This window comes from Lytechinus variegatus, chromosome 3 (assembly GCF_018143015.1).
Source record: "Lytechinus variegatus isolate NC3 chromosome 3, Lvar_3.0, whole genome shotgun sequence".
In the NCBI taxonomy this organism is placed as follows: Eukaryota; Metazoa; Echinodermata; class Echinoidea; order Temnopleuroida; family Toxopneustidae; genus Lytechinus; species Lytechinus variegatus.
This window is the reverse complement of record NC_054742.1, coordinates 909,329-936,510: the sequence shown is the minus strand read 5'-3', so window position 1 is coordinate 936,510 and position 27,182 is coordinate 909,329. Positions and strand designations below refer to the sequence as shown.

The window sequence follows — 27,182 nt, the reverse complement described above, 5'->3', positions numbered from 1 at the left end:
ATTCCTATTTCGATTCATATTCCATGGTCTAGGAGGTAAAAAAAAATTGTCGATACAGGCTAGAGTTATTTATAAGCCCTCCATTGTACCTGACAAATCCAAGATGGCTCCCAAAATGGCTACCGTAGGCTGAAAATCCAAAATTTATCTAAGTGGCTTTAATTTGGTTTTTATTCAATGGTTTTAATGGTAAAGTAATACTTTAGAACAAGTTACAAGGACAGACAGTGGTTTGCTGTGTCAAAAAAAAAAATCCAAGATGGTGTCCAAAATTCTAGATGGCTTCCAAAAATGGAGTTTGAAATGGCTGTTGACAACTAAAATGGACATGGATAACTAAATTAACAAGGACAGTCAGTAGTCCAGTATGTTAAAAAATCCAAGATGGCTTCCAAGTGTCTATACCATATGGTAAATGGGTCAAAATACATTTGGGCAAGTAACAAGGAAATTCAATGGTCTGGTATGTGCAAAAGTGCGCGATAAATTCAAAAAAATTATTCTGAAATGGCTGCTAATACTTCATTTTGGCCTGAGAGATGTGATTTTGGTGTCTAAACCACTGGTTTCAAGGGTCAATTGATACATTAGGGCAAATGACAAGGACAGTCAGAGGCCTGGTATTTCAAAAAAATCTATGTTGGCTTCCAAATATTGATTCTAAATTGACTGCGGTTACTTAAAGCGGACATTGTTTATTTCATATCGGCCTGGGAGATGCCATTTTGGTGTATAAACTACTGGTTTCAATGGTAAAAATAATACACTAAGACAAGTTTTAAGGACAGTCAGTGGTCTGATATGACCAAAAATCCAATATGGCTTCCAAGATTGATTCTAAAATGGCTGCTGATACAAAAAAGTGGCAAAGCTAATTTTATTGAGAAAAATTTGAGAAAATTTCGGTGTCTAAAATATTGTTTCAAGGGTAAAATGACATATTAGGACAAGTTACAATGACAGTCAGTGGTCTAGTATATCAAACATTCCAAGATGGCTTCCAAAAAGAGTAAAAAATGTCTGATGTTACTTAGAAAAGGACATAGTTTATTTAATATCTGTCTGGGGAATATGAGTTTGGTGTCTAAACCATGGTTTAAAGGGTCAAGTAAAACAATAGGGTAAGTTACAAGACCAGTCAGTTGTCTGTATGTTAAAAACAAATCCAAGGTGACTTCAAAAAAATGGGGTGTAATCGACTTTTGTTACTTAAAAGTATACATAGTTTATTAGAAATACACATTGGAGGTATGATTTTGGTGTATACACTCGGGCTTAAAGGGTCAAGTAATATATTGGGTAAAGTTGACAGGACAGGCAGGTGTCGGGTATGTCAAAAAATCCAAGTTGGCTTTAAAAAGAAAAGGGTTCCAAAGTGACTGCTGTTACTTAAAAATTGACATAGTTCAAACAATATCCACCCGACGTGCGAAATAATCTTGGTGTGTACACTTAAATGCATGGGGATAAGTTATCACATTGTTTCATGAGTTGGAAGCAGCACCCATTTTGATTAAATTTTAGAATCCACCATGGATTTTTTTAGACAAAATGTATTATTTGATCATTCAAACTACAATTTAGACACAAACATTATACAGATAGATATTGTAGAACTCTGACCATTATTGAGTGATTATGAGTCGTTTTAAATGTTTTTTTGAAAACCCTCTTGGATTTTTAGGCAAACTGGACAACCATATATCAATGAAACCAGTCAAAACGTATTATATTAACCATGAAACCATGGTGTTGACATCGGAATCACATCTTGGACACACCAGAGCACTGGCTGTCCTTGCAACTTGTTCCGATTTACTACGTCACCATTAAAACCACTAAATAGAAACCAAATTAAAGCCACTTAAGTGGATTTTTTTTAATCCTACGGCAGCCTTTTGGGCGCCATATTGGATTTTCCTGGTACCCTGGAGTGCTAATATTCACTCTACCTCGTATCAATAAATTCGTTTACCCACTGGACCATGGAATATGAACCTAAGTAGGATTATAGGGTGGATAATGAGTGAGTTATGTTTACTTTCAGTGAATGGCGGCCATCTTGAACGCCATCTTGAAAATTAATACTTTCCCGTATGCGGAATTTGGTAGATTTTAAAATATTACATTTAATTAATTCATTGTAAGCGCTTTGGGCCTAATGGGTAAAGCGCAGTACAAATATAAGTATTAACAATAACAATAATAATAATGTTATTCCTGAGGCCAAATACTGCAAGAAACAGATGAAAGATCATTTGTTGCAACATTTGTTCCGGGTCAAAACATGGTTTGACCCGTCTAATGACGTACTATGTATGTGTGGATTGATACAATGTAAAAGCCTTTATCCCATAGGCTCAATGTCTTATTCGCATTAAACCGGGGCTCGGATTTTCAACATTGATTCTTACTTTGTGATAACACTATACTGAATTCTGATTATTTCAACCATAGTAGGTCCATGTTTTAACCGTCTATGGAGGTGTATATATAAAAGTAGTATGTGGAGTATACAAACAATTTAACATTATTAACCAAAAAAAGAAGAAAGAAATGAACGAATTAAAAAATATATGATAGAGTTTTTCATTACTAAAAATGTTATTATACATTAATATGTACTTTAAGCGAGCTGATGATGTCATTTATCATTTCCCCACTTATCAATTTTAGTATTTATGAAAGTATGTTCATTTAAACTGATTTTTTTCCTTGCAGCGGAAAGTAAATATAACCATCGCTTAAGAAATCATCATGGCAATAAGGGGGAGGGTGGGGTGTTTTGTGAAGCTGTAAGTTCTGCATGTATTGCACAACGAGAATGGTGATCCTATGTATTTTCCAAATTTACATTTGTGTTGATTAAGTTCCAGAGAGAGGGTTACCAGGCATGGAACACCTACCAAGTTCACATCTTCCTTAGATCAATATATAACAAATTTGTGAGATTGTTCAGTTAGGAGTCGCAGGCCATGAAAAAAAACGTGACCGTTATCTTACGATATAAATCTTAAGGAAACACATGAATCTTATCTAATTTCATCATTAGGCTGAATATTCATATATATTGGATTATACTCTCAGTCTGTGATTTGTGTTTAATGAGATTTATCAACCTCATTTCAATAACAATCAATCTTTTATTAAACCCTATTAACCACTCTGTCACTTTTTCGTCCATCGGTATCTCTTCATCTTTCTGTTGATCCGCTCCTCACTACTAACAGTACTCTCTACTCCTATCTTCCTGTTCTTCTGGGATTTTTTTTTATTGGTCTTCTCTTTCCTCTTCCTATCTCTCTCACCCCTTAAATTCACTGTCATTCACACAACCTTCTTAATTCGTTATAATTGTTTTACTCTCGACACCCTCCCTTTCATTTTCTTTAAATTTATTTCGTTTCCTACTTTTCCTGGCTCTCTTTCTTTGATGGCTCTAGGGTGATGATCGCGATGCAGAGGCCAAGGTCGCTTATCAAGCTTTGATGACGATTCGTGTTTTTGAGCCTACGTCAGAAGCTTACCGAGAGTTCGAACAAAATGTCATTGAAAGGCAAAAAAGAGACTTTAATATTACTGATTCCGACTATGGCTCGGTAAGTGAAGCTATTCACGAGGGTATTAAAAGTACAGTGGGTTTTTTCCCCAGTAGGACTACTAGTAGCACTGAAAGAAATATTTTGTCGAAAAGGCATACAAATTTATAAACAGCACAAATAGGAATTGCATCATAAGGGTATCAAAAGGGAATGACGATAATGATTGTTATGAAATTCTGATTCCCATGGAAATACAGGCTGACTAAAGATATGAACAAACTGTTTTAGCGTCTACTCTCTTTAAATAACAAGTACATCTATAGATTAAACATTTCCATGAACGTCATGTATACGAACATGTAAATTATGACGAAGTACACACACTTAACATGTTTGGCAACATACTGTCCGCTGTGTTTGGTAATGTATGTTGGTAATATATATATATATTTATTTATTCACGCATGAGTGAGTTAAAACAATTTGAAGAGGGGATACCAAAAAATCAATTGGCGGGCGGTATCTGGCTTTCAAAAAGAAAACCACATTTCTGAAAAGTTCAATATCTGCTCTTTATAATTTGATACCTCAATTACAGAAAATAGTCAGGAAATGACAAAGTTCTGGTTATTTGAAATAAGGCTTGAATTTCAATAATTTCATAAAATGAAGAGGTTTTACAGGCTATCGTTCAAACTCACTCGACACTCCGTTTTGTTCACGATAAGGCATTAAGTATTTTGTTAACCGTGCGATAGCTTCTGTGGGAAACAAGTGGAAACACGTTTCCTCAATGAAATTATGGAAATACAAACATTTTTTCGAGGGAACATAACCTTTTTTACTTCTTGACCATTTTCAAATAAAAGAGCAAATAGTAAACGTTATAAGTATGTGATTTTCTTTTTGAAATTCAGATATCCCTGCCAAATGACTTTTTGGTATCCTTTCTTCAAATTTTTTTTTGCTCACTCATGCGTGAATGAGGGATAATCTAAGTAAAGTCAGATAAAAGAGTAAAAAGTCACCGCACTTTGCTCATTTTCTGAAAATGTGAATGGAACATATCATCATATTTGAGGTTAAAATTAATTGAAAGAATACTACTATAACCATTTTGAAAGATTATAAATCTTTATTTTAGTAAATTAGTTTCAAATCGTCGCCAATCGTACGACTGCTATGACGTCATTATGATTAGATATTAAATTCGCTTTTATTCTAAGAAGAATGATAACATAGTCACAGATTTGAACATAGGTATTCGTACGATGATGTCGAACATTACACAGTAAGATATCCAAAGTCTCAATATTAGCATCAAATTCTACAACATTTTATTCGCAGACCAATCGTAAGGTGCGCGGTCGCCTTAAGCTTTACATTGTTAGCTCATTCGTCTATTGTATATATGATTAAGTTATGATAAATCATCGCTAAATCTCTGTTTCGTTTTTTGTGGGATGCACTCTATATCATGGGCAATTATTATCCAATCGAGCAAATATATTACCCAATTATTAGTTTTATTACAATTTGGACAGATTTAAACCAATTTTTTAAATTGACAGTATGTTGCCCAGTGATGGTTAAAAATTGGGTCTTTTTGCCCAACCCTTTTAAGAGTGTAGTGTAAAATTCATAAAAAACGAGATCAATCATTTTGAGCAGCAGATCTTTTCCACAACTACATTTAAAATTTCAAAAGCGATCTTTTTATTGATTGTGCTAAAAAAGTTGATTCACATTTGAATCTAACTAACCTTTTGACAAATTTGATTGCGACTCTATTCTACAACCGAGAGACTCTTAACTAATGAGAACACACTCCCACCAACCAGTCTATTCCTGAAAGTTAAATAGAGAATGTTAATGATAAGAGTTATAAATAACTTCATATTTTTTTTAAAGCGCACAAAAACACCAAGGAAGAAAACGACGTTGCTCAAAGATTCATGAAACAGGAAAAAATAAAATTTATATGTAAATCGTAATGACAACATTTCACTGTGTTTAAAAAGACATGGAAAAGTATTTTCAGATTTTCTTGTGTTTGTTTTAAATTCAAATACAGAATATCTTCTTGGCTTCTGCATTCTATGACGTAATGATATTATATTCATTGGCAATTAATGAAACAATCGCTGAGGGAGGAGATGTATATGACGGTCATGCTGTTACCAAGAAAATGTGGAACAGGACATTCGACGGTCAGTTCTTACTTTTTTTGAATTGTGTGCTGGTGTGCGTGTGTCGGAAAGGATGTGCGTTTTAGTCTTGATATGATTGTATAATACAGCTTCTTATTAAAGTGCTTTCATAGATCGCAAAATTCATGCGTTGCCACTCTTTGAATATCGACGGCGTTTGCCATATCAATGTATTAATGATCAATGGCGTACCGTGGGTCACGGAATGGGGGGGGGGGCACCAGCACAAATTTTTAGTCACTTAATTAATGGATATTAAACGGATATTATCTCACTGATCACATAACCCGAGCGAGTAGCCCGAGCTGAAAATTGTTGATATTTACACCTAACGAAGGGGAACATTCGCAATCATGATACGAACCTGTCTCACAAAATAAAATAATGCGAGCGCGAACAGGAGTTGAATTTTTTTTCTGGTATTTTTTTTATCCTAACGTGGTGACGCACTAACATACAATGTTTTCAGGTTGATCTGTCTATAGGATTTTCCAGTTTCAATTAAGGATTTTTTAATTCCTCTTTCGTTAAAGAGTGTTAATGTTATTGGTCCAACACGCGCAGTAAAGTTTATAACTATCATTGCTATGATTTTCGTTTGTATTTTTTTTGACACCGTCATTACTGATATTATTAATATCATCATTATAATTATCATTATTATCATTATCAATATCATCATCATTAATATCAACGTTATTATCATTGTCACCATCATCATCATCACAATCATAATAATATATTCAATTATTAGTACTATCATCAATATTTCCATATAGCAATATCGTAAAGCTATCTTCATTCATCTACTTTATTGCACATAGAAAATGTTACCTTTCATCAATAAATACCGTTTTCGGTCATAGATTTATTTTTAGTATTGGAGGTACTGACGATACTCAATGATAAATGTATACATTTCAGGGTTATACGGAAAAGTGAAAATCAATGAGAACGGTGATCGTGATTCAGAGTACTCCCTTTGGGACATGACAGATACGGAGAACGGTACATTCGAGGTAAACGCCTTATTTGATTTTGATTTACACCGACAATTATTTTCATATTTTAATATCTAATTAAGTTAGCCAAATACGATGTGAAGCCATATACCATGGGAAAAGTAAGCGCAAAATGAAAGAGGATGACATGTCAAAACCTTATCAATGCAGATGTATTTCCTTCTTTCCGGTATTAACCCAATTTAAATGTTTAGGGAATTCGACCATTCCTTAATCCTCATTCTCTGATGGTCATCAATAGGTGGATAGCAATAGTTTTTTTCTCACAATTTTGAATATCTCATACGCCTTGTGGTTTTATCAAGAATACGCAGTACTTTTTTTCTCTCATAATTATGTCCAGGGGCCCGTAACACAAAGCTTGGCAATGATCGTAGAACATTTTTATGCGATTGATTGCATTGACTACAATGTACAATCAATCTTAGAAATCAAGCTTACGATCAATCGCTAACCTTTGTGTTACGGGACCCAGATAAGAATTTCACGATTAAAGGTATTGTTTAACTTTGTGAGCAGCCGATTAAAAAAAATCATCAAACCAAGATGAAACATGTGTACAAGTACATGTATTAGAACTAATAAACCCTGAAAACAACCATCATTGAGAATGAAAAGCTAAAACTACAAGGCAAACCCTGATTTTGTAAATAGTACACATAAGTGTATAGGATGAAATTAATATGGTGTTTCCGGTCACTTTATATTTCAATTTTTGAAGCACTTAATAATTATTTTCGAATGCAATTTTTTCTGGGCTTCATTTTTGTAACATATCACAGACACAGGTGACAAGTGTGACCTTCTAGCTCAGATTTTTTTTTAGACCTATTAGCTTCCATTCCATTTCTTTAAATTGACCGTGTGCACTATATGACATTCAGTTAATTTTTTTCTGCTCATTGTGGATAAAACTGCCCGAAGACGTTTTATTTCATTACTGAAAAAATAGGCTCTCATCAGGAGGTCATTAGCATTGATCTAATTATCGTTGACATTATTCAAATGAATTAAATCAAGTAAGCATGTAATTATGTAACTTTTTATAATATTAAATGATGAACATAATAATTGGTACATAATATATTGTGTAACAAGATTGCAAACAGAACAAAAACCAGGGTGGTAATGTTGAAAAATATTTACTGCTGGAAAAGCGACATTTCTTTTATTTTTCCAATTCATTTCAAAGACAGAGCTCTTAGAAATATTGCTTCTTTGCTGTCTCGACATACTCGATTGTAGAGGCTATTATCCATTCGGACTGAGAAGACTGAGATAATATTGAACTGTTAATACATAAAGCTACATTAGACATATTAGATGCGATAAAGTCAAATAGACCGAGTCTGTGATGGGAATCATTAGAAAAGCAATATTACATTTACTTTACCGACGCATGGTTTTCAACTCCCAAAAGGTCGCATTTCATAAGTTGGATATGCAAAAAGGGTGGCGGATAAACAAATTTCCACGCATTGCTGTGGATAAATTGTAGCTACATCACAGACCCATGGCCAAATTTGTTGTGTAAGGTCTCATTTTGAAGCTAGAACTATGCAAAAAGGGTGGCGGATAAACAAATTTCCACGCATTGCTGTGGATAAATTGTAGCTACATCACAGACATAAAGCTACATTAGACATATTAGATGCGATAAAGTCAAATAGACCGAGTCTGTGATGGGAATCATTAGAAAAGCAATATTACATTTACTTTACCGACGCATGGTTTTCAACTCCCAAAAGGTCGCATTTTATAAGTTGGATATGCAAAAAGGGTGGCGGATAAACAAATTTCCACGCATTGCTGTGGATAAATTGTAGCTACATCACAGACCCATGGCCAAATTTGTTGTGTAAGGTCTCATTTTGAAGCTAGAACTATAGACTAAATATATCAATATAAATTGGATCACTACAATATCAGCAACAAAAACTACAGCAAATTGAATTGGAAGTTAAAGGGGTGGCGGAGCCGGTGGATACGGGAAATGAAAAAAATGTTAAAATGTGATGTTTAACCCATGATTTTTGTTCATTTAAAGCATTTGTTAATTTAATGTCACTACTTAAATAAAATAAAGTTCATTTATTGTCGAAAACAAACATTTGAAACTATTTCAATGAACCTATATACAATTGAATTATTAATGATCTGCCTAATTATTATATTATATTAAGTCGGAAAAAGTTAGCCGATATATACATTCAAAAACATTTTCCCTCTAATTTCTTTAATTTCAATATAGATTTGGTCTAATTTCACTTTATGCATCTTTTTTAAAGTTGATGTACATTTATTAAAAAAAAGATGTAGGCATGCAGGTAATTATGTTAAGTTAATTAACTTAAATAACAATTAAAACATGTATAATTATGCCATAATATATTATATTATATATGTCATGTACATAAACAAGAATACTGACTATCGGTCTCATATTTCTAGTCAGTTTACATGCAAAGAACAACTACGCCTTATTAAAATTTGACAACTTTGAAAATATTCAACAATTAGCTACATATGCATGTTACCTAAAATCTGCAATCCATCTATATATTTATTAAATTTAGAAAAAAAGTTAATTATTTCATTTGTAAACTTCATTTATACTATTTCAAAGTCTAGTATCATTGCAAAAAAAAACTTTTTCTAATCATGTTGTAATGAATTTGCAAGGTATCTAAGGGTGAGGGTCACTTGTTTGGGGAAAACAAATGCAAAATTAGAACAGATTACATTTTTTTTTGTTATGGATGCAAGCATTGATGTTTAAATAATACAACTGCAAATACAAGTGTGATCCAATGTAGCATTAATTTTTTCACCATTTTATGTGCAGAAGGTCCAATTTGAGAAAAAACGCATTTGAAAATTCAAATACCTATAACATATAAAAATAACTTTTTTGACCATTTTTACACTGTTCGTGAAATTGAACCACCTTATGACATGCGATCAAAAGTATTTCACTAAACCTTGAATTCTTTAAACAAAAAATTTTAAAATATAAAGTTTCAATAGTTCAAATGCAAATAAAATCCTATTGAAATATGTTTTTTGTAGGTGGTTGGTAACTTTTATTTAACATCATCTGGATTGAAATACACACCAGTCCCTGGTAAATCAATTAAATGGCCAGGAGGTGCAACTGGACCTCCGAGAGATACACCGCTCTGTGGATTCTACAATGAAAATCCTGAATGTCAACCTGACGGTAAGTAACGACCATGACCAATATTCAACTCATGCAGCCACATTCAAGTACTACTACTACTACTACTACTACTACTACTACTACTACTACTACTACTACTACTACTACTACTACTACTACTACTTCTACTACTACTACTACTACTACTACTACTACTACTACTACCACTACCACCACCATCACCACCACCACAACCACCATCACTACTACTTCTACTAACACTACTACTACTACTACCACCACTACTACTACTACTACTTCTACTAACTACCACCACCTCCACTACTACTGCTACTACTACTTCTACAACAACTACTACTACTACCATCACCACCACAACCACCACTACTACTTCTACTAACACTACTACTACCACTACTACTACTATCATTACTACTGTTGCTGCTGCTGCTACTACTATTACCATTACTTCTTCCACTACTACTACTACTACTACTACTATCACTACTTCTACCATTACTATTACTACAACAGCTACTTTTACAACAACTACTACAACTTCTACTACAATTACTGCACTCTTACAACAAGTTAGTCAAATTGACTAGACCAGTAGTCAGCTGGGTGCAACTTTTATGACAATCACTGATAATCACATTTCTGACATAAATTCTTGTCAAAAAAAATTATGTTCTAGTAAAATATGACTGGAAAACAATCAAATATTACTGAAATAACAGTTGCCCCCAGCTGACCATGTAAACTAGTTATTTTTTACTGATTCGTTTTTATAGTGTAACTACTTTTTTTTCCCATCACTTCTTCGTATACTTTTTATCTTACTATTGTATTACTACTACTAGTCCTAACTGTACTACTACTGCTCACCTATATAATAATTTAACTATTACTTTATATACTGTTGCTGCACTGGTCGTGGTGACTGAAATGACCACTAACACTAACATCATCACCATCACACTATTTCCCTACACTTCTTCAGACATGTCAGAAGCATTCTGGAAAGTAAAAAAAGATGCAAACATCATTCCATATGTAGACATATTTCAAATATATGATATACAGTGCGTCCCAGAAAAAAAACGAAACGATGATTTAACATAACCTAATCACAAATACAATAAACAAATTACCTAAAGCTTAGAATCTCCTCTTTCATCTCATATAACTTAGATTATTCCTTATTCACGCATGAGTGAGCAAAAACAATTTGTAGAAAGGATACCAAAAACTCATTTGGCGGGGGTATCTGAATTTCAAAATGAAAATCACATGCCTAAAAGGTTCAATATCTCCTCTTTTATTTGATACCTTAATCACAAAAAATGGTCAAGCAGTAAAAACGTTATGTCCCTCGAAACAATGCTTGTATTTCCATAATTTCATTAAATAACGGTTTCCCACAGAAGCTATCGCATGGTTAACAAAATACTTAATGCATGGCTGATCGTCAACAAAATGGAGTGTCGAGTGAGTTTGCACGCTAGCCTGTAAAACCTATTCATTCTATGAAATTATTGAAATTCAAGCCTTATTCAAAATAACCAGAGCTTTGTTATTTCTGGACCATTTTCTTTAATTGAGGTATCAAATTAAAGAGCAGATATCGAACTTTTAAAAATGTGTTTTTCCTTTTGAAACCCAGATACAGCCCGCCAAATGACTTTTTTGTATCCCCTCTTCAAATTATTTTTGCTCACTCATGCGTGAATGAGAAATAATCTTAGTAATATCCGATGAAAGAGGAGAATCTAAGCTTTACAATGGTAGGTCATTTGTCTATTGTATTTGTGATTAAGTTATGATAAATCATCGATAAATCTCGGTTTGCTTTTTGTGGGACGCACTGTATAATATATACTCTGTAGTGCAATGTGCCTAAATAATTTATATTGAACAATTCACTATCATCATTATTTTTCTGATATTTGGATTCACTTATCTCACTATACATTTAAGATTACTCTGTAACCTTTGTTTGTATCAGTCTCTCGACTGTTTTCTTGGCAATAAACCGATGAATCTGAATCAAGGTGATAGTAAAATTGCCCCACTTTTGTGATTTAGAAAAAAAAATGCATATAAGGCGTACTATGTATTGCGCTTTCCATGATAGTAGATAAAAAATATCCCGCGGCAAATTCATTTATTCAAAAGTAAAGTCCACCCCAGAAATTTGTTGATTTGAATCGACATACATGTATAGAAAATCAACAAGCATAATGCTGACAATTTCATCAAATCGGATGTAAAACAAAAAGTTATGACATTTTTAAGTTTCGCTTTTTTCACAAAGCAGTTATATTCATATCTCAGTGATATGCAAATGAGAGAGTCGATGATGCCCCCACTCATTATCATTTTTTTATTGTGTGAATTATACAATATTACATATTGGACAATAACGACCAACTTGACGTAACCATACGATGTTAAATGATGGTAATTCCACATGTTCAGGGAGGAATGAAACTTTGTTTCACATGACAATGAGGAGAAAATTTGATTTTTTTTTCATATTTCATACAATAAAATACAAAAGAAATAGTGAGGGGGGAATTCATCAGTGTGCTCATTTGCATACCTACCAGGACATGACTAACTGTTTTGTGAGAATAAGCGAAATTTTTAACTTTCTTATTTTACATCCGATTTTGATGAAATTTTCAGTGTAATGCTTGTTGGATTTCCTCCTATTATTCAAATCAACTTTTGGCTAGACTTGTCCTTTTAATTCCTTCTAAGTTTTAAATCAATGTAATTAGTTAACATAACACACTCGTCTGTCTAAAGGTTTTCTTTTTTCTTTTTTTTTTGTTTAGGGAGGCTTTCAACTCTTGCCATTTCTGGGATAGCTGCAGCCTCAGTGATACTCTTATCGGTTCTTATCCTAGTCCTTGTATACAGGTAGGCGTAGTTTTTGTCTCACCTGCATAGCAGAGTGAGACTAAAGGCGCCGCTTTTTCGACGGCGGCGGCGGCGTCAACATCAAATCTTAACCTGAGGTTAAGTTTTTGAAATGACATCATAACTTAGAAAGTATATGGACCTAGTTCATGAAACTTAGCCATAAGGTTAATCAAGTGTTACTGAAAATTCTATTAGAGTTTCATGTCACATGACCAAGTTCACAGGTCATTTAGGATCAATGAACTTAGACCATGTTGAGGGAATCAACATCAAAATCTTAACCTGAGGTTAAGTTTTTGAAATGTCATCATAACTTTGAAAGTTTAATTGGTCTTTCAGGTCTCATGATCAAGGTCAAACTTTTGGACAATTAGAAAGTTTATTGGTCTAGTTCGTTAAACTTGGACATTAGAGTAATCAAGTATCACTGAACATCTTGTGCGCATTTCAGGTCACATGATCAAGATCAAAGGTCATGTAAGGTCAATGAACTTTGGCCATGTTGGGTTTTTGTTGAATAACCATCATATCTCTGTAAGTTTATTGGTCTAGTTCATAAAAAGTGGACATAAGAGTAACCATGTATCACTGAACATCTTGTGCGAGTTAGAGTAGTTTTCAAAGTCAGCACTGCTGCTATATTGAACCGCGTGTTGCAGGTGAGACGGCCAGAGGCATTCCACTTGTTTAAATGTTGTCATAACTTCGAAAGTATACATTAAGGTTATAGTGTATCACTGAAGATCACATGCTTAAGGTCAAAGGTCCGTTAGGGTCAACAAACTTTGGCCATGTAGGTTTTTTTTTGAGGAATTGTCATAACTTAAAAAGTTGATGGACCTAGTTCATGAAACTTGGACATAAGAGCAACCATGTATCTCTGAATATCATGTGCGAGTTTCAGGTCAGATGACCAAGGTTAAAGGTCACTTAGGGTCAACAAACTTTAGCCATGTTGGGGGTATTTTAGGAATTGTCATCATAACTTTGAAATTTTATGGATCTAGTTCTTGAACTTTGACATAAGAGCAATTAAGTATCACTGAACATCCTGTGCAAGTTTCAGGTCACATGATCAAGGTCAAAGGTCATTTAGGGTCAATGAACTTTGGCCGAATGGGGATATTCGTTGAACTACCATCATAACCTTAAAAGTGTATTGTTCTAGTTCATAAAAGGTGGAAATAAGAGTAACCAAGTATCAATGAACATCTTTTGCCAGTTATAGTAGTTTTCAAAGTCAGCACTGCTGCTATGTTGAATCGCGTGATGCAGGTGAGACGGCCAGAGGCATTCCACTTGTTACGTAATTGAAATAGTTACATGAATTACAAGAATGAAATAAACGACCATGACAAGCCTTTAATGTCAGTGAAACGAGCTGTCAGATTCAATTTTTCACAAATTTATTATATTGCAATAATTTTGAAAAGCAGAGAGGATAACATCATTTTCTGATCATTTTAAAGGAAAATGCGTCTAGATGCTGAACTTCTTCGTATGTCTTGGAAGCTGTCTTGGGATGAACTTGTATTTCCGGAAGAAACCAAGTCGGGACAGTCAAAGTTTTCTGGCTCTTTCGTAAGTATAAATAAGGGGAGCTCAACATTTCGAGGTTTCTTTGACCATTTGCAGGTTAGAATGAATGGAGAAAAAATACTCAATTGAATTAAACTGATTGAAAATGAACCTTTCTAAAAATGCTACTTTACACATAAACTTGCAACTACGAGCAAATAACACGTAAGAGATGATTTGCGAATAATAATTATAAACTTTAAGTCAATCCATCAAAAGGTTCCTTTGAATAATTAGAAAAAAAAATCAAGTAGGTATTACACTAAAATTTCACCGAAATCGAAAGTTGAGATGGACTTGGCCTTTAATTTAAGAAGATGATGGACAAAATTAAGATACACACTACGTGGTGTCTGCAAAGTGAACTGACCTTAACAATCACATTAGCGACTCTTAAGATGAATATGAAAGATTCCCAGTATCAACCATATAAAAACATCTGTAGGCCTATACAATAAATAATATATCAGGTAAGAAAATAAGTACATGTATTCATAAAGTAACAAAAAATTACGTACATGATATGACATATTTTTTTATTTTATTGTCAGTCTCATTTGCTTTTCAGTTTCCCCGCCGATGTCATGCTTGACAAGAAACACAAGATAAATCTATATATCGTGCATTGGTTGACATTAATCTGATTAGTTAGTTCCCAGCTCCATGGTGCATTCAAGAAAATGAAAGAAAGCGAATGAACGAAAGGGGAGCGAAGTGGAAGAGAACCAAAACCCAGGGGAGAAAGAAAAAGAGGGTAAATTGGAATTTTCTTCCGATGATTCAAAAAGGAGTGTATTATACATCTCTCCACTGAATGATGCTATCATAAGTCTATACAGACCAAGATAAAATCAGTGGAGTAGAATCCTATATATTTGCAAGTCACGCCAAGGTGAGACTTTGCATGCACAACGGTTGAAATAATTGGGGTTGTTAGTTTGTTAATACTAAAACACATCTCGATTTGATCAATGTAAAATGAAAGTTGTCAGATTGTAACATGCTTAAGGTCTATGTCAAAAAAATCTTACACATTATCTTCATTCAAACTTCCTCTTCATTCGAGATATCACACTCGATAAATTCTAAATGAAATAATTTGAAATGAGTCGATCTGTTTTATTGATGTATATGAACAAAGATTTCGAGAAATTCCAAAGTTGTTTCGTGCATGAAACGAGTAAGAATAGACTTTCTAGATTGGAATAAAGATTAAAGGGAACTTCTTTATCATTCTATACCGGTAGAGGACATGCACTTATTATTACGACCGAATTTTCCAAGAATCAGTCTGGGAAAATAGTCATAATTGCAGTCTTCTTTTTTCATCTTTGCACTTTTTATTCGTCTCAAAATCAATCAAAATATACAAAACATGTATTGCATTTTAATTTACCACACCATCGACAAACTGTGTGTTTCATAAAAATATCGTAGATAAATTGTTGCTTATATACTTAAAAAAAAAAGACTTGTACCCGGCGACCCTGCTGACAAGAGGATCAGTTGACCGAAGTGAAAAAAGTCCATTAATACCATGCAATATGCAATATATATATATATATATATATATATATATATATATATATATATATATATATATATATCGATTTTCATAATTTTTCAGGGGTTATCAGAGATATTTCCATTTTCAAACATTATATCAGGGCAATTCGGTAATTTAAAGTGAAGGCCCTTTCAGACGGTGACTGCAATAGAAGACCGGATATTAAGTCGCCGTCTCAAGGTAGAAATTTCCTCCAACATCCATCAAATGAGATGAACCTCTTTGAACATTTTACAGTTATATTTTTGTTTCATTATTATGATAGGTAACCTCCATTGGACATGGAACATCACATCAGAGACAGATGTTCGCAACTGTAGCCAACTTTAAGGTATGTTTAATGTATTGGGCAATTGAGGAAAATCATGCCGGAAATTTGAGGACGGTATGAGAGAAATTAAAAACCAAATCGAATGGGCCCCAACCTACACAACACTTGCAATCTGCAACAGGTATACACTTCATATCAGTGAAATATTCCTGGGATTCATATTATCCGTCCTTTTGTCAGAGGCTATTTCCAGAATGTTATGAAAATCAAACAGAATGCGTCAGCCTTTTCGGTCTCGGATTCTGTGTGTGGAAAGCGGACAATCGAATGGAATGTTTTCCAAGCTCAGTCTGTCTCCGCCGACGTATTGCAAAGAAATAGGATTTGTATATCTCTCTTTTAAGTTAAAATGTTGAAATACTGATAAAATAAACTTTTCGGGATTTGTACACAATGAAGTGTCTTTGACGTTTGATTATTTTCATTCAATCATGATAAAGCAATAGTTAGGTAGCGTGTATTGGCTGTTTTTTTTTTCTTAATTCGAATAGGGTCGACTGGTGATGATCAGGAGGATTGAGAAAACAAAACTAGATTTAACTCGGGATGTACTAAAAGAACTTAATTATGTAAGTATTCTATCATTTAATACTAAATCCTGCTTTAACAATAGGCGATATTTATTTAAATTCATTTGTAATCACAATGATACTTATGTAAAGTGCATTGGAAAGCAAAGAGGACGTTAAATTCAAATAAAATGGACCTGTGCTTGTTTGGTTATTATTTCTTTATAGAGCTGAACATATCTCTTTTTAAAATCTGAATACACTGCTCTCTTGACTTTCGTCGTGTTTGTCTTTTTTCATAACTACCAATTTGTGACACGAAATATAACACAGAACCAACCAGTGGTAAACTGTTAAAATAAAATTTCATATTTATTTAAAAAAAGACGCAATATCAAGAAAGTCTTGAATATTCTCTTTACGAAATACCCATTACTATTAGTCGAATCGAAGAGTAATTTCCGTCCCATGATTTATGTAATGGAAACAACAATAAAATTTCATTTACTTAGGCTCGGAGTATCAAGGACAAACCTCATGTTTTATATAGGTTAGTTTGTAATTCCTAATCTTACGAATCGATGGATGGTAGGCCTAAATTGCGACGCGTGTTTGGCTGAACTCAATTACATCACATTTCTCACGTGTTGCTGCAGTTGTTCATTTATGTAAGAAGTATTAAAATGAATATCAAGTACATGTATGTGGCACGTGTACAGTCGATAGTCAAATCTCCTCAAATTTGTAAGGAGTAAATATTGATGCGCGATATGCATGCACAATGCATTGACCACAATCTGAATACTTTCTTCTAAACCTGTCACATCGCTGTTCTCTTCACCATGAGGGAGGGATCATTATGCAATGCAAACATGTCAGCGAATCTTGATTTTAAAACGTAAGGAAGCTATGTTGTAATGACGGAACAAGTAGATTTTTCTATATGCTAAAACCCGGTGTAGAGCTCTGAATTTCGCTGAGATGTTTTGCGCCATAACAATAAATTTTTCCTATCATTGTATGTTTGTACACCACAGATGCGTCAAGTGGAGCACAATAACCTCGTTCGTTTTGTGGGCGCATGCGTTGATGCCCCAAACATTTCAATAATTTCAGAGTACTGCCCCAAAGGAAGTCTTCAGGTATGATATGTATCAATCTGTAATACCTGATTTAGCTTACCACATTTTTCTTTTAAAAAAAATATATACACACACACACACACACACCCTCACACACATAAATATACATGTATATATCCATATCAGGGTGACCAGATTTCACAAAATGAAATACGGGACAATCGACAAAAAAGAACAAAGAGGGCTACACAGTGTTAGACTTGTAAAAAAATATTAAGAATTAGAAAGGAGGGTGAAGGAAAGAGTGAAGGAGAGAAGGAAAAGAAGAAAAAGATGAATTGAGAAGAAAAACTGAAAGGGCCAATGAAGGAAAACGATAAAAAAGGAACAAAAGAACGTTCGAATGAAAGAAGGATGAAAGAAAGCATAAAAGAGAAAAAAAGTTTTCCGTCATTCTTTAAATTGAATATAACAAAAAAATAATAAAGGAAGGGAAGATGAATAAATGTGTGAAAGAAAAAATAAAGGAGGAGAAAAGAAAGAAGGAATGAAGGAAAGAAAAATGTTTCCTTCATTCTTTGAAAGAAAGAAACACACAAAGAAAGAAGAAAAACAGGAAGGGGGAAGAAGGGAAGGGAGGTAAAGAAACAATAAGGAAAAAGAATTAGAAGGAAAAATAAAATAATGAAAGAAAGAAAGGAGGAAAGAGAAACTTATTCGATCCACATTCATTTGTTTAATAGGCCTACTGATTTACGAATAAGGAATGTAATTAAACGTGTAAATCTTTCTTTACATATTTTTGCTTTTCAACTAATAATCGTTTTGTTGTTGTAGGCTCTGAACTATTTCGTTCGTTTCAATTTCTTTTCAGGACATCGTGGAAAATGAGGCTTTACAACTCGACAATATGTTTAAGAATTCTCTCATTACTGATGTTATGCGTGTAAGTACGATTGTTTAGTTTGTTCCTAACATAAAGAAACGTAAAAAAAAAACAATCATGTCCATACCGTTTTCGGCCACCTGCTTGTCTCTAGCTTTCTTTATGATGACGGCGACGATGATGGTGAGGATAATGATTATTTTTAAAGTAAAGAAATTTATAACACGGCATTCATGAAGATGATATTAATCTGCACCGGTATACACTCTAAAAACACTGAGTAAAATTTTACCCCATATTAGGTAAAAAAAGTAACTTATACATGTTTGCTGCTGGGTAATTTTTTTAGCCCATACTGGGCCAAATGCAGGTTTTAAGGGTAATTTTCAATGCAACATTGCGTAAAACTTACAAAATATTTGGTATCTTTTTATCAAACCGACAAGCAAGTATACCCATTTTACCCAATAATGGGTAAACTTTTTTTTTAAAGTGTAAATACACAGGATTGTAGCTCATTAACGAAGCTAGGGGAAAATATACATCTGTGGCTCATGAAAAAAAATTGTCGATATTAGCTTTACTGCATGGAATTACAATGTCAATCTTGATCATTCTAGGGACTGCACTACCTACACAACAGTGTTATCGTTCTTCATGGTAGACTATCATCATCAAACTGCGTGGTCGACAGCCGGTTCGTTCTCAAGCTCACTGACTACGGACTCGCCACATTTAGAGACATCGATAACAGCGAAGATCATTCGGCAAAGAACCCACAGAGTAGGGCTTTCCATTTTTTTTAGAATACGAGAGATTGGACAGATTTGCCTGGTGCCATCAGTTTGTAAACGATTTTGGTAGAGAATTAAATAGGGAAAGCACCAAAGCTCAATAGAATAGCATAAATCACGAGTCAGTCACTGTTCCATACCCAGAATGCATCAATGCAGTCATTATAGGAATAGAAATCAGTACACAGTTGTGGGTATGTTTCCTTACAACATTCATAGCCCATATAATGTTCCCAAGGTACTTTCCTGACAAAACATTCATATTTTCGATTAAATAATATACAATTGTAATTTAATCCAAACTTCCCAATGTTTTTTGTTAAGTATGTTCATCGAGATTTTGAGCACAGGAGTCTTTTTCAGAATTTCCATGGTATATTATGATCGACGTCTTTCCCTAGTTAGATATTCCGTCATCCGTATATTACCATTGTATTGTTCAGTGATTCAAACTTCTCGATACACAGTGCGTATCAAAAAACCCCAAAAAGTTTACACCTTGAAAAAGCTCTGGAAGTTACAAAAAATATACAACATGTGGGTCAGTTTTTCAAGTATATTCTTTGGTTTGGGTCTCATCTATCCAATGAAAGTAATTTTTTTTGACAGAATGTTACACTTGAATGCATGGGTACTGTCCATTTTTGTGAATCTCGCAGAAATCTGTTTGCGCAGAAATGTTCGTTTTGACGCAGTGTAAAGGGTAAATCAAACTTACCCTACGAAACATTTCTCATACATTTCCCTTGCACTTTAAGTCAATTGAAAAAAACGGATACATTCAAGCATTTTGTGACAATTTTGCCACCCGAATTAAATTTAACTCTTAGTAAGCACATCTTTTACCCATTTTGAACTAGACCAATACACTTACAGAGATGTGATGGCAATTCAACAAACACCTCCAAAATGGCCAAAGTTCATTGTCCTTACATGACCTTTGACCTTGATCATGTGACCTGAAACTCGCACAGGATGTTCAGTGATACTTGATTACTCTTATTTCCAAGTTTCATGAAACAGATCCATAAACACACAAAGTTATGATGGTAATTCAACCGATACCCCATTATGGCCAAAGTTCATTGACCTTTGTCCTTGGTCATTTGAGCTGAAATGCGCACAGGATGGTCAGTGATATTTGATTACTCTTGTGTCCAAGTTTAATGAACTAGACCAATATACTTTCAAACTTATGATGGTAATTCAACAAATACCCCCAATTTGGCCAAAGTTCATTGACCCTAAATAACCTTTGACCTTAATCATGATACTTGAAACTTGCACAGGATATTCAGTGATACTTGATCAACCTTATGTTTAAGTTTCATGATCTAGGTTCAAATATTTTCTAAGTTATGATGACATTTTAAAAACTTAATCTTAGGTTAAGATTTTGATGTTGATTCCCCCAACAAGGTCTAATTTCATTGACCCTAAATGACCTTTGACCTTGGTCATGTGACATGAAACTCAGGCAGGATATTAAGTAATACTTAATTAATCTTATGGCCAACTTTCATGAACTAGGTCTATATATTTTCTAAGTTATGCTGTCATTTCAAAATCTTAACATTCGGTTAAGATTTGGTGTTGACGCCACCGGAAACGCGGCGCATATATATGGCCTCACTCTGCTATGCTGGTGAGACAAAAATACGGGCAATTCATATCTTTATTGCCCCATGTTCCCTCCATTTGTTGCTGATGAAACATGGCACAGACCCTTAATATTTCTTGATTTCTGGTTCACAGAAATGCTATGGAAATCTCCCGAAATACTGAGATCACCCGATCAACAGCCAACTCAGAAGGGCGACATCTATAGTGTCGGTATTATCATGCAAGAAATCGTCTCAAGAGCGCGCCCATTCGAGGAAGAAAGAAACACAATGGAAATAGATGGTAATGAAAATACTCATAATCACATAGACATTTATTACCCTTGACTCAACATGCTCAAGTTAGTAACCCAGCTCTGTTTCCTGGTCCTATCTTCCCATCACTATGCCAGTGGGATAGTGTTTTTTAGGGACTATACTGACTATAACGCATCATGTTGGCTATTCAAATGCACTGCTGATGCTGAAATTGGACATGAAGGAAACAAAAAAGAAGGGTGTGAAAGCAATACAAAAATACAGATCTAGTAGTGTTTTAACTGAAATCAATGATTTATTTTCTTTATTTTCATCTTAACCGCTCGTTATAATAGAAGTACAATTTATTAGTATTATTCTATGTTTACAATTGTTATGCTTTAATTGAGATGATCGAGAATGTTTGGAAATCATTATTTTACGTGATTTTATATTTTTATAGAAATCATTAAGAAGCTGAAAGAGACGAATGTGCCCCCTTTCCGTCCTAAGATTGACCCTCAAATGTGTACTGATGAAATTCGGTCTATCATACAAGCATGTTGGCAGGAAATACCAGAGAATAGACCAGCAACTACGGATTTACTGTCAAGCATGAAGAAAATCAACAAGTAAACTTATACTCTCAAGCCAGGCTGACACTTGCACGACTTTTGGCCACGATTTTGTCGTGGCAAGTCGTGCCATTTTGGGGCACGAACTGGGAGGCTCCCGCACTGTTTACGACTTGTTCACGCATAGTTTACGACAAGTTCACGACGAGTTCACGAATACGTGCCCGTCAGTGTCCACATTGACACGAATTGGCACGACGAGTTCACGCATAGTTTGCGCATAGTTTACGCACTTCCCGCATTGACACGACGAGTTTGCGCAATTCGGACGGTGTCGTGCTGAACTATTCGTGAACACGACTTGAGCTGTTCGTAAACTATTCGTGACAGTTGTGGCATGGCGCGCACTGCCACGCACTAGCATGCATCCTCCCGCATCGTCCCGACGAATTCACGACGAGTTGACGAACAGTTTGCGCATAATTCACGACCCGGTCGCTAAATTTTGTCGTGACCAAAATTTTGAACATTTCAAAATTCTCGTCCCGATATGGCACGCAGTCACGACGTGTCACGACATGTTTACGCACACTTCACGCCAGTTCACGACTAGTTTGCGCACTAGCACGACTTGAGTCGTGCCAATGCGTGACACAAAATCGTGCAAGTGTCCGGCATAGTTACACTCAAACGCATTTCGATTATGATGCCAGCCTGACACTTGCACGATTTTGTGTCACGCATTGGCACGACTCAAATCGTGCCAGTGCGCAAACTAGTCGTGAACTGGCGTGAAGTGTGCGTAAACACGTCGTGACATGTCGTGACTGCGTGCCATGTTGGGACGAGAATTTTGAAATGTTCAAAATTTTGGTCACGACAAAATTTAGCGACCGGGTCGTGAACTATGCGCAAACTGTTCGTGAACTCGTCGTGAACTCGTCGGGACGACGCGGGAGGAAGCGTGCCAATGCGTGGCAGTGCGCGCCATGCCACGACTGTCACGAATGGTTCACGAACAGCTCACGTTGTGTTCACGAATAGTTCAGCACGACACCGTCCGAATTGCGCAAACTCGTCGTGCCAATGCGAGAAGTGCGTAAACTATGCGCAAACTATGCGTGAACTCGTCGTGCCAGTTCGTGTCAATGTGGACACTGACGGGCACGCATTCGTAAACTCGTCGTGAACTTGTCGTGAACTATGCGTGAACAAGTCGTAAAACAGTGCGGGAGCCTCCCAGTTCGTGCCCTAAAATGGCACGACTTGCCACGACAAAATCGTGGCCAAAAGTCGTGCAAGTGTCAGCCTGGCTTCAGTCGATCGGATGCGCGCATTTAGCTTATTTTTCTGTTTGATTTTTTTTAATGATTAGATGTGATTAAACCATAGAGATATATACTTAATAACGCCTAATTACATGTAGTATACATCTCTATGGATTAAACACATATATTTCTGCAACTGCTCATTGTGCTAATAATACTATTTTTGTTAGGTTATGTGTGTGCAAAGCGAAAATAATGCGTAGGACATGTAGGATACACTATGCAGTCGTGAGGAGGTGCTTCCAAACTTCGCTGGGATATACATGCCGCATAATTATAATTCAGTCGTCGTCTATAATTTGCATAACAATGTATTTCGAATTGCTGTATTTCAAAGTAGATTGAGAAAGGTAGCCCCCAAGAGACAAAAAAAAATGTATACAAAAAAGGGTAAATAATGTCTAACAAAAATGAAGAAAAGTAAAATAGTAATAATTATTCTTATAAACGCGCACACTAATACACTAAGCTACAATCAAGACCATGAATTAGTCTTCTAATAAACTTCTAAAGAGGAAGCATGAGTGAACCATAATAGCTCTATGAGTGAACGTATATCCGCTATCATACACTATTCATGCTATTAATCTCAAAATAATTTTGTCAGGCATCTTGCTGGTGGAAACATCCTTGACAACTTGTTGAGTCGCATGGAACAGTATGCCACTAACCTCGAATCATTGGTGGAAGAAAGAACAGCCGCGTTCTTAGAGGAAAAGAAGAGATCAGAGACCCTCCTCTATGAAGTCCTACCAAGGTATAGATACTGGAATATGTAGGTCTATGCTAAAACAAAGCTAGAGAGAGAGAGTGGGGGAGGGGGGGGGGTAATAAAGAAGCAGAATGAGGGTGGGTACGGACAATTTTAATGAATTCTTCGCAGTAGTTTAGAACTCATCATTGACCAATTTCAAAACCATAAACGTAGAATTTTATGGATTATGTCGAGTTCTGTTCCCCGTCCGCAATTTTGATAGATGATAAAAGAAGCATAAACATGAGAAATGAGTGTTCGACGAAAATCCATCAAAAGAGTTGTACATTTTTATTCATTTATTTTTTAAATACAAATTTCACTTTAATTGTAAGCAGCTCCCTTACCGATATTGTCTATCATAAAAAACAATTTGATGGTTTGCGATGATTTAAATTATTTATTTCATAGAACTTACATTCAATGCACAAATAAACCGCTTTCAATTTCCCGAGAAAATGGTCTATTTTGAAATGAAATACATGGCGTTGTTATGATGGAGCAGCTACACGCAATCATGTCATGTCACAAAATTACAAGGCTGAATACAACTCTGTAATTCTTTGTTTGATTTTGCCAATATATACTTAATGGATATGTTTCTCTGATTCTCTGATTTCATTCAATCGATCATGGCTTGCTCTTATTAAAAATAATTCAGTGAAAAAAAACTCAAGAGAAAATCTTATAACCAGTTGGATTTGAACATGTCATCTATCTGACGACAGCGTTGTACAATCCCGAGAAACAACTATCTCAACTTCCTTGATTTATTCTGAATTTGAATAGTCGCCATTCAAAACAGACTGGCTTGATGGAGATGTTGGAATAATAGAAAAAAAAATGATGTATAGCTCATCAGATCAGATCCAGGCCTGTAACCAGGGTTTTCAATTAGGAGATTCAATTCCCCATCTCTCTTTTCTTCTCCTTTTCATCCACTAGAATCCTTTGACTTCAACTTTAACCTATGATTGAACTACACTGAATGTAAAAAATGACAATTCAAATCATTGGAACAACAACAACAAAAAGAATTAATGTATGTAGGTTTCAAAGTGAAGTTCCGGGATTTACTTTTCGTCCTTTATCAGATCTGTAGCCGAGCAACTCAAACAAGGGTCATCAGTGAATCCAGAGTCTTATGAAAGTGTGACAATCTACTTCAGTGATATCGTAGGGTTCACATCTATCTCAGCTGATAGCACACCACTACAGGTAAACAATGTAGATGATGAACACTGTCAATTCATTGAATAATGAAACAGCTTGCGAAGACAAGCTCATACCGCTTTATCTTGTTAGAAACGCGATGGATTAGAGCGCCCTCAGTTCATCACTGAACATGCTGAAGGCTCTTTTTAATTTTAATATGAAATTCGTGACGTGAAGAATAAATGTTAGATTGGTTTTGTTATTAATAGACATAGCTTAATATTGAGTATGTAGAGTATTATGAGTTATTGAAATCCATCCCCATTTTTTGTGAGAATGAAATTTAAAAAAAATAATGAATAAACAGGAAAATGAGATTCGATTCTAATTAGGTACATGTAATTGATTGATAATATTGGCTCTTCATTATTACTCCTTAATAGAACTCCTTATTTTGCTTTAACAGTAAATCCTAAATTGTATTTATTGTATATGTATGCAATTTCTGATGCATTCTTTTTATTTGGGGCCATCTCAAATTTTGCGGAAATAACTGCCAGTGTTTCAATTACTAATAAAAAGCATAGTAATCAATCTGTAAAGCTTATTTCCGGTGTACGTGTGTATTTTACCTTCAATTAGTCAAGAATAAACCCTTGAAACAAGAAAGTAAGATTGTCTGGAAAAAAAATCTTCATGGCGTTAGTGATTACAACATTTAACTGTTCGAAACGTGTTCTTATACACTCATTCCATTTCAAACTACCATTGATCTGTTTCTTGGATTTTTCTGTTTTATGCGATTCGCCTGGATTTAAGCGTCCCTCTCTTCTTCTTCAGAAGATTCCTAATATAACGATGTAAAACACTCCGTTCCTCGGGTAGGACGTTAAATAGAGACCCCGAGTAGAGGAGAGTCACCACCTTTGCACATTAAAAACCCAGTGTGTTCTTAATATGCAAAGATGGGTTCAACCAACTACACTATTCGTATAGGGAACATCGATGTAGTGGTCAACCTGCATCACACCAATCAGTTATATCGGGAGGAGAGACCTGTGTGTCATAGTGATTTAATTCAGTTATTTTTTCGCCTCATATAGGTACAGTTGATGCCAAAGAAATAATGATAATAATAATAAACAATAATAATAATAATGATAATTATAATGTTAATAATAATAATACTTATGATAATTATAACAACAATAATAATAATGATAATGGTTATGATAACAACAATGAAAATAATAAATGCGTCCATTTCTCGTTCTACAGGTCGTCACTTTGCTCAATGACCTCTACACATGTTTTGATAGTATCATTGGAAATTTCGACGTTTATAAGGTAGAAAACATGATATAATTAACATTTTTGCCGCTTTTGCCCTTTAATTCGTTGTTTTACACATACACACGTTCGTATAACATGCTTATATGATGTACCTAATGTATGATTAAAATATTTCCATTCAACTGATGCAAGTAAAAAGAGTAATTTAAATAGAATTCCTTGCTCAAAGGTAATCTCTGGATCAAACCCGGGTAAAATAAAAAAAAGGGCCAAGGGATTTCAATATTAGATGAAAAATGGCGAATATGATTGTGTTCCTCTTCCTCTACCATCTCTGCTCTCATCTCCTTTAATACAAGCAAGCTATTCATCAACAGTGGTATCCAGTTGGGCATTGAGCCAACCATTTTGAGCGAGCACTGTGAGCGAGCCAAAATATGGCACTATAGTGCCCTAATGTCCCCTATCTAGTATAAACCAGTAATGGCAGAAAATTCTGATCAAAATCAAGATTCATTCGTTTTATCTTGCATTGCAATCAAACGCAACTTTTAACTCAACGCGACTTGCGATTTTTTTTGAGCA

The 27,182-nt window shown here is 34.8% G+C and overlaps 1 protein-coding gene across 1 annotated transcript in view; it reads left to right on the top strand.

Annotated features, from left to right (window-relative positions):
• Positions 1-27,182, top strand: part of LOC121409923 (atrial natriuretic peptide receptor 1-like) — a 49,152-nt gene that overhangs the window by 16,903 nt on the left and 5,067 nt on the right. Inside the window, exons 3-18 of the mRNA XM_041601708.1 lie at positions 3,444-3,599; positions 5,617-5,752; positions 6,677-6,771; positions 9,844-9,994; positions 12,799-12,883; positions 14,356-14,467; positions 16,297-16,362; positions 16,854-16,931; positions 17,909-18,013; positions 18,828-18,899; positions 19,460-19,622; positions 21,389-21,538; positions 21,956-22,124; positions 24,003-24,152; positions 25,244-25,367; positions 26,583-26,651. Coding sequence (XP_041457642.1) covers positions 3,444-3,599; positions 5,617-5,752; positions 6,677-6,771; positions 9,844-9,994; positions 12,799-12,883; positions 14,356-14,467; positions 16,297-16,362; positions 16,854-16,931; positions 17,909-18,013; positions 18,828-18,899; positions 19,460-19,622; positions 21,389-21,538; positions 21,956-22,124; positions 24,003-24,152; positions 25,244-25,367; positions 26,583-26,651 — 1,881 coding nt within the window. The remainder of the gene's footprint in view (positions 1-3,443; positions 3,600-5,616; positions 5,753-6,676; positions 6,772-9,843; positions 9,995-12,798; positions 12,884-14,355; positions 14,468-16,296; positions 16,363-16,853; positions 16,932-17,908; positions 18,014-18,827; positions 18,900-19,459; positions 19,623-21,388; positions 21,539-21,955; positions 22,125-24,002; positions 24,153-25,243; positions 25,368-26,582; positions 26,652-27,182) is intronic.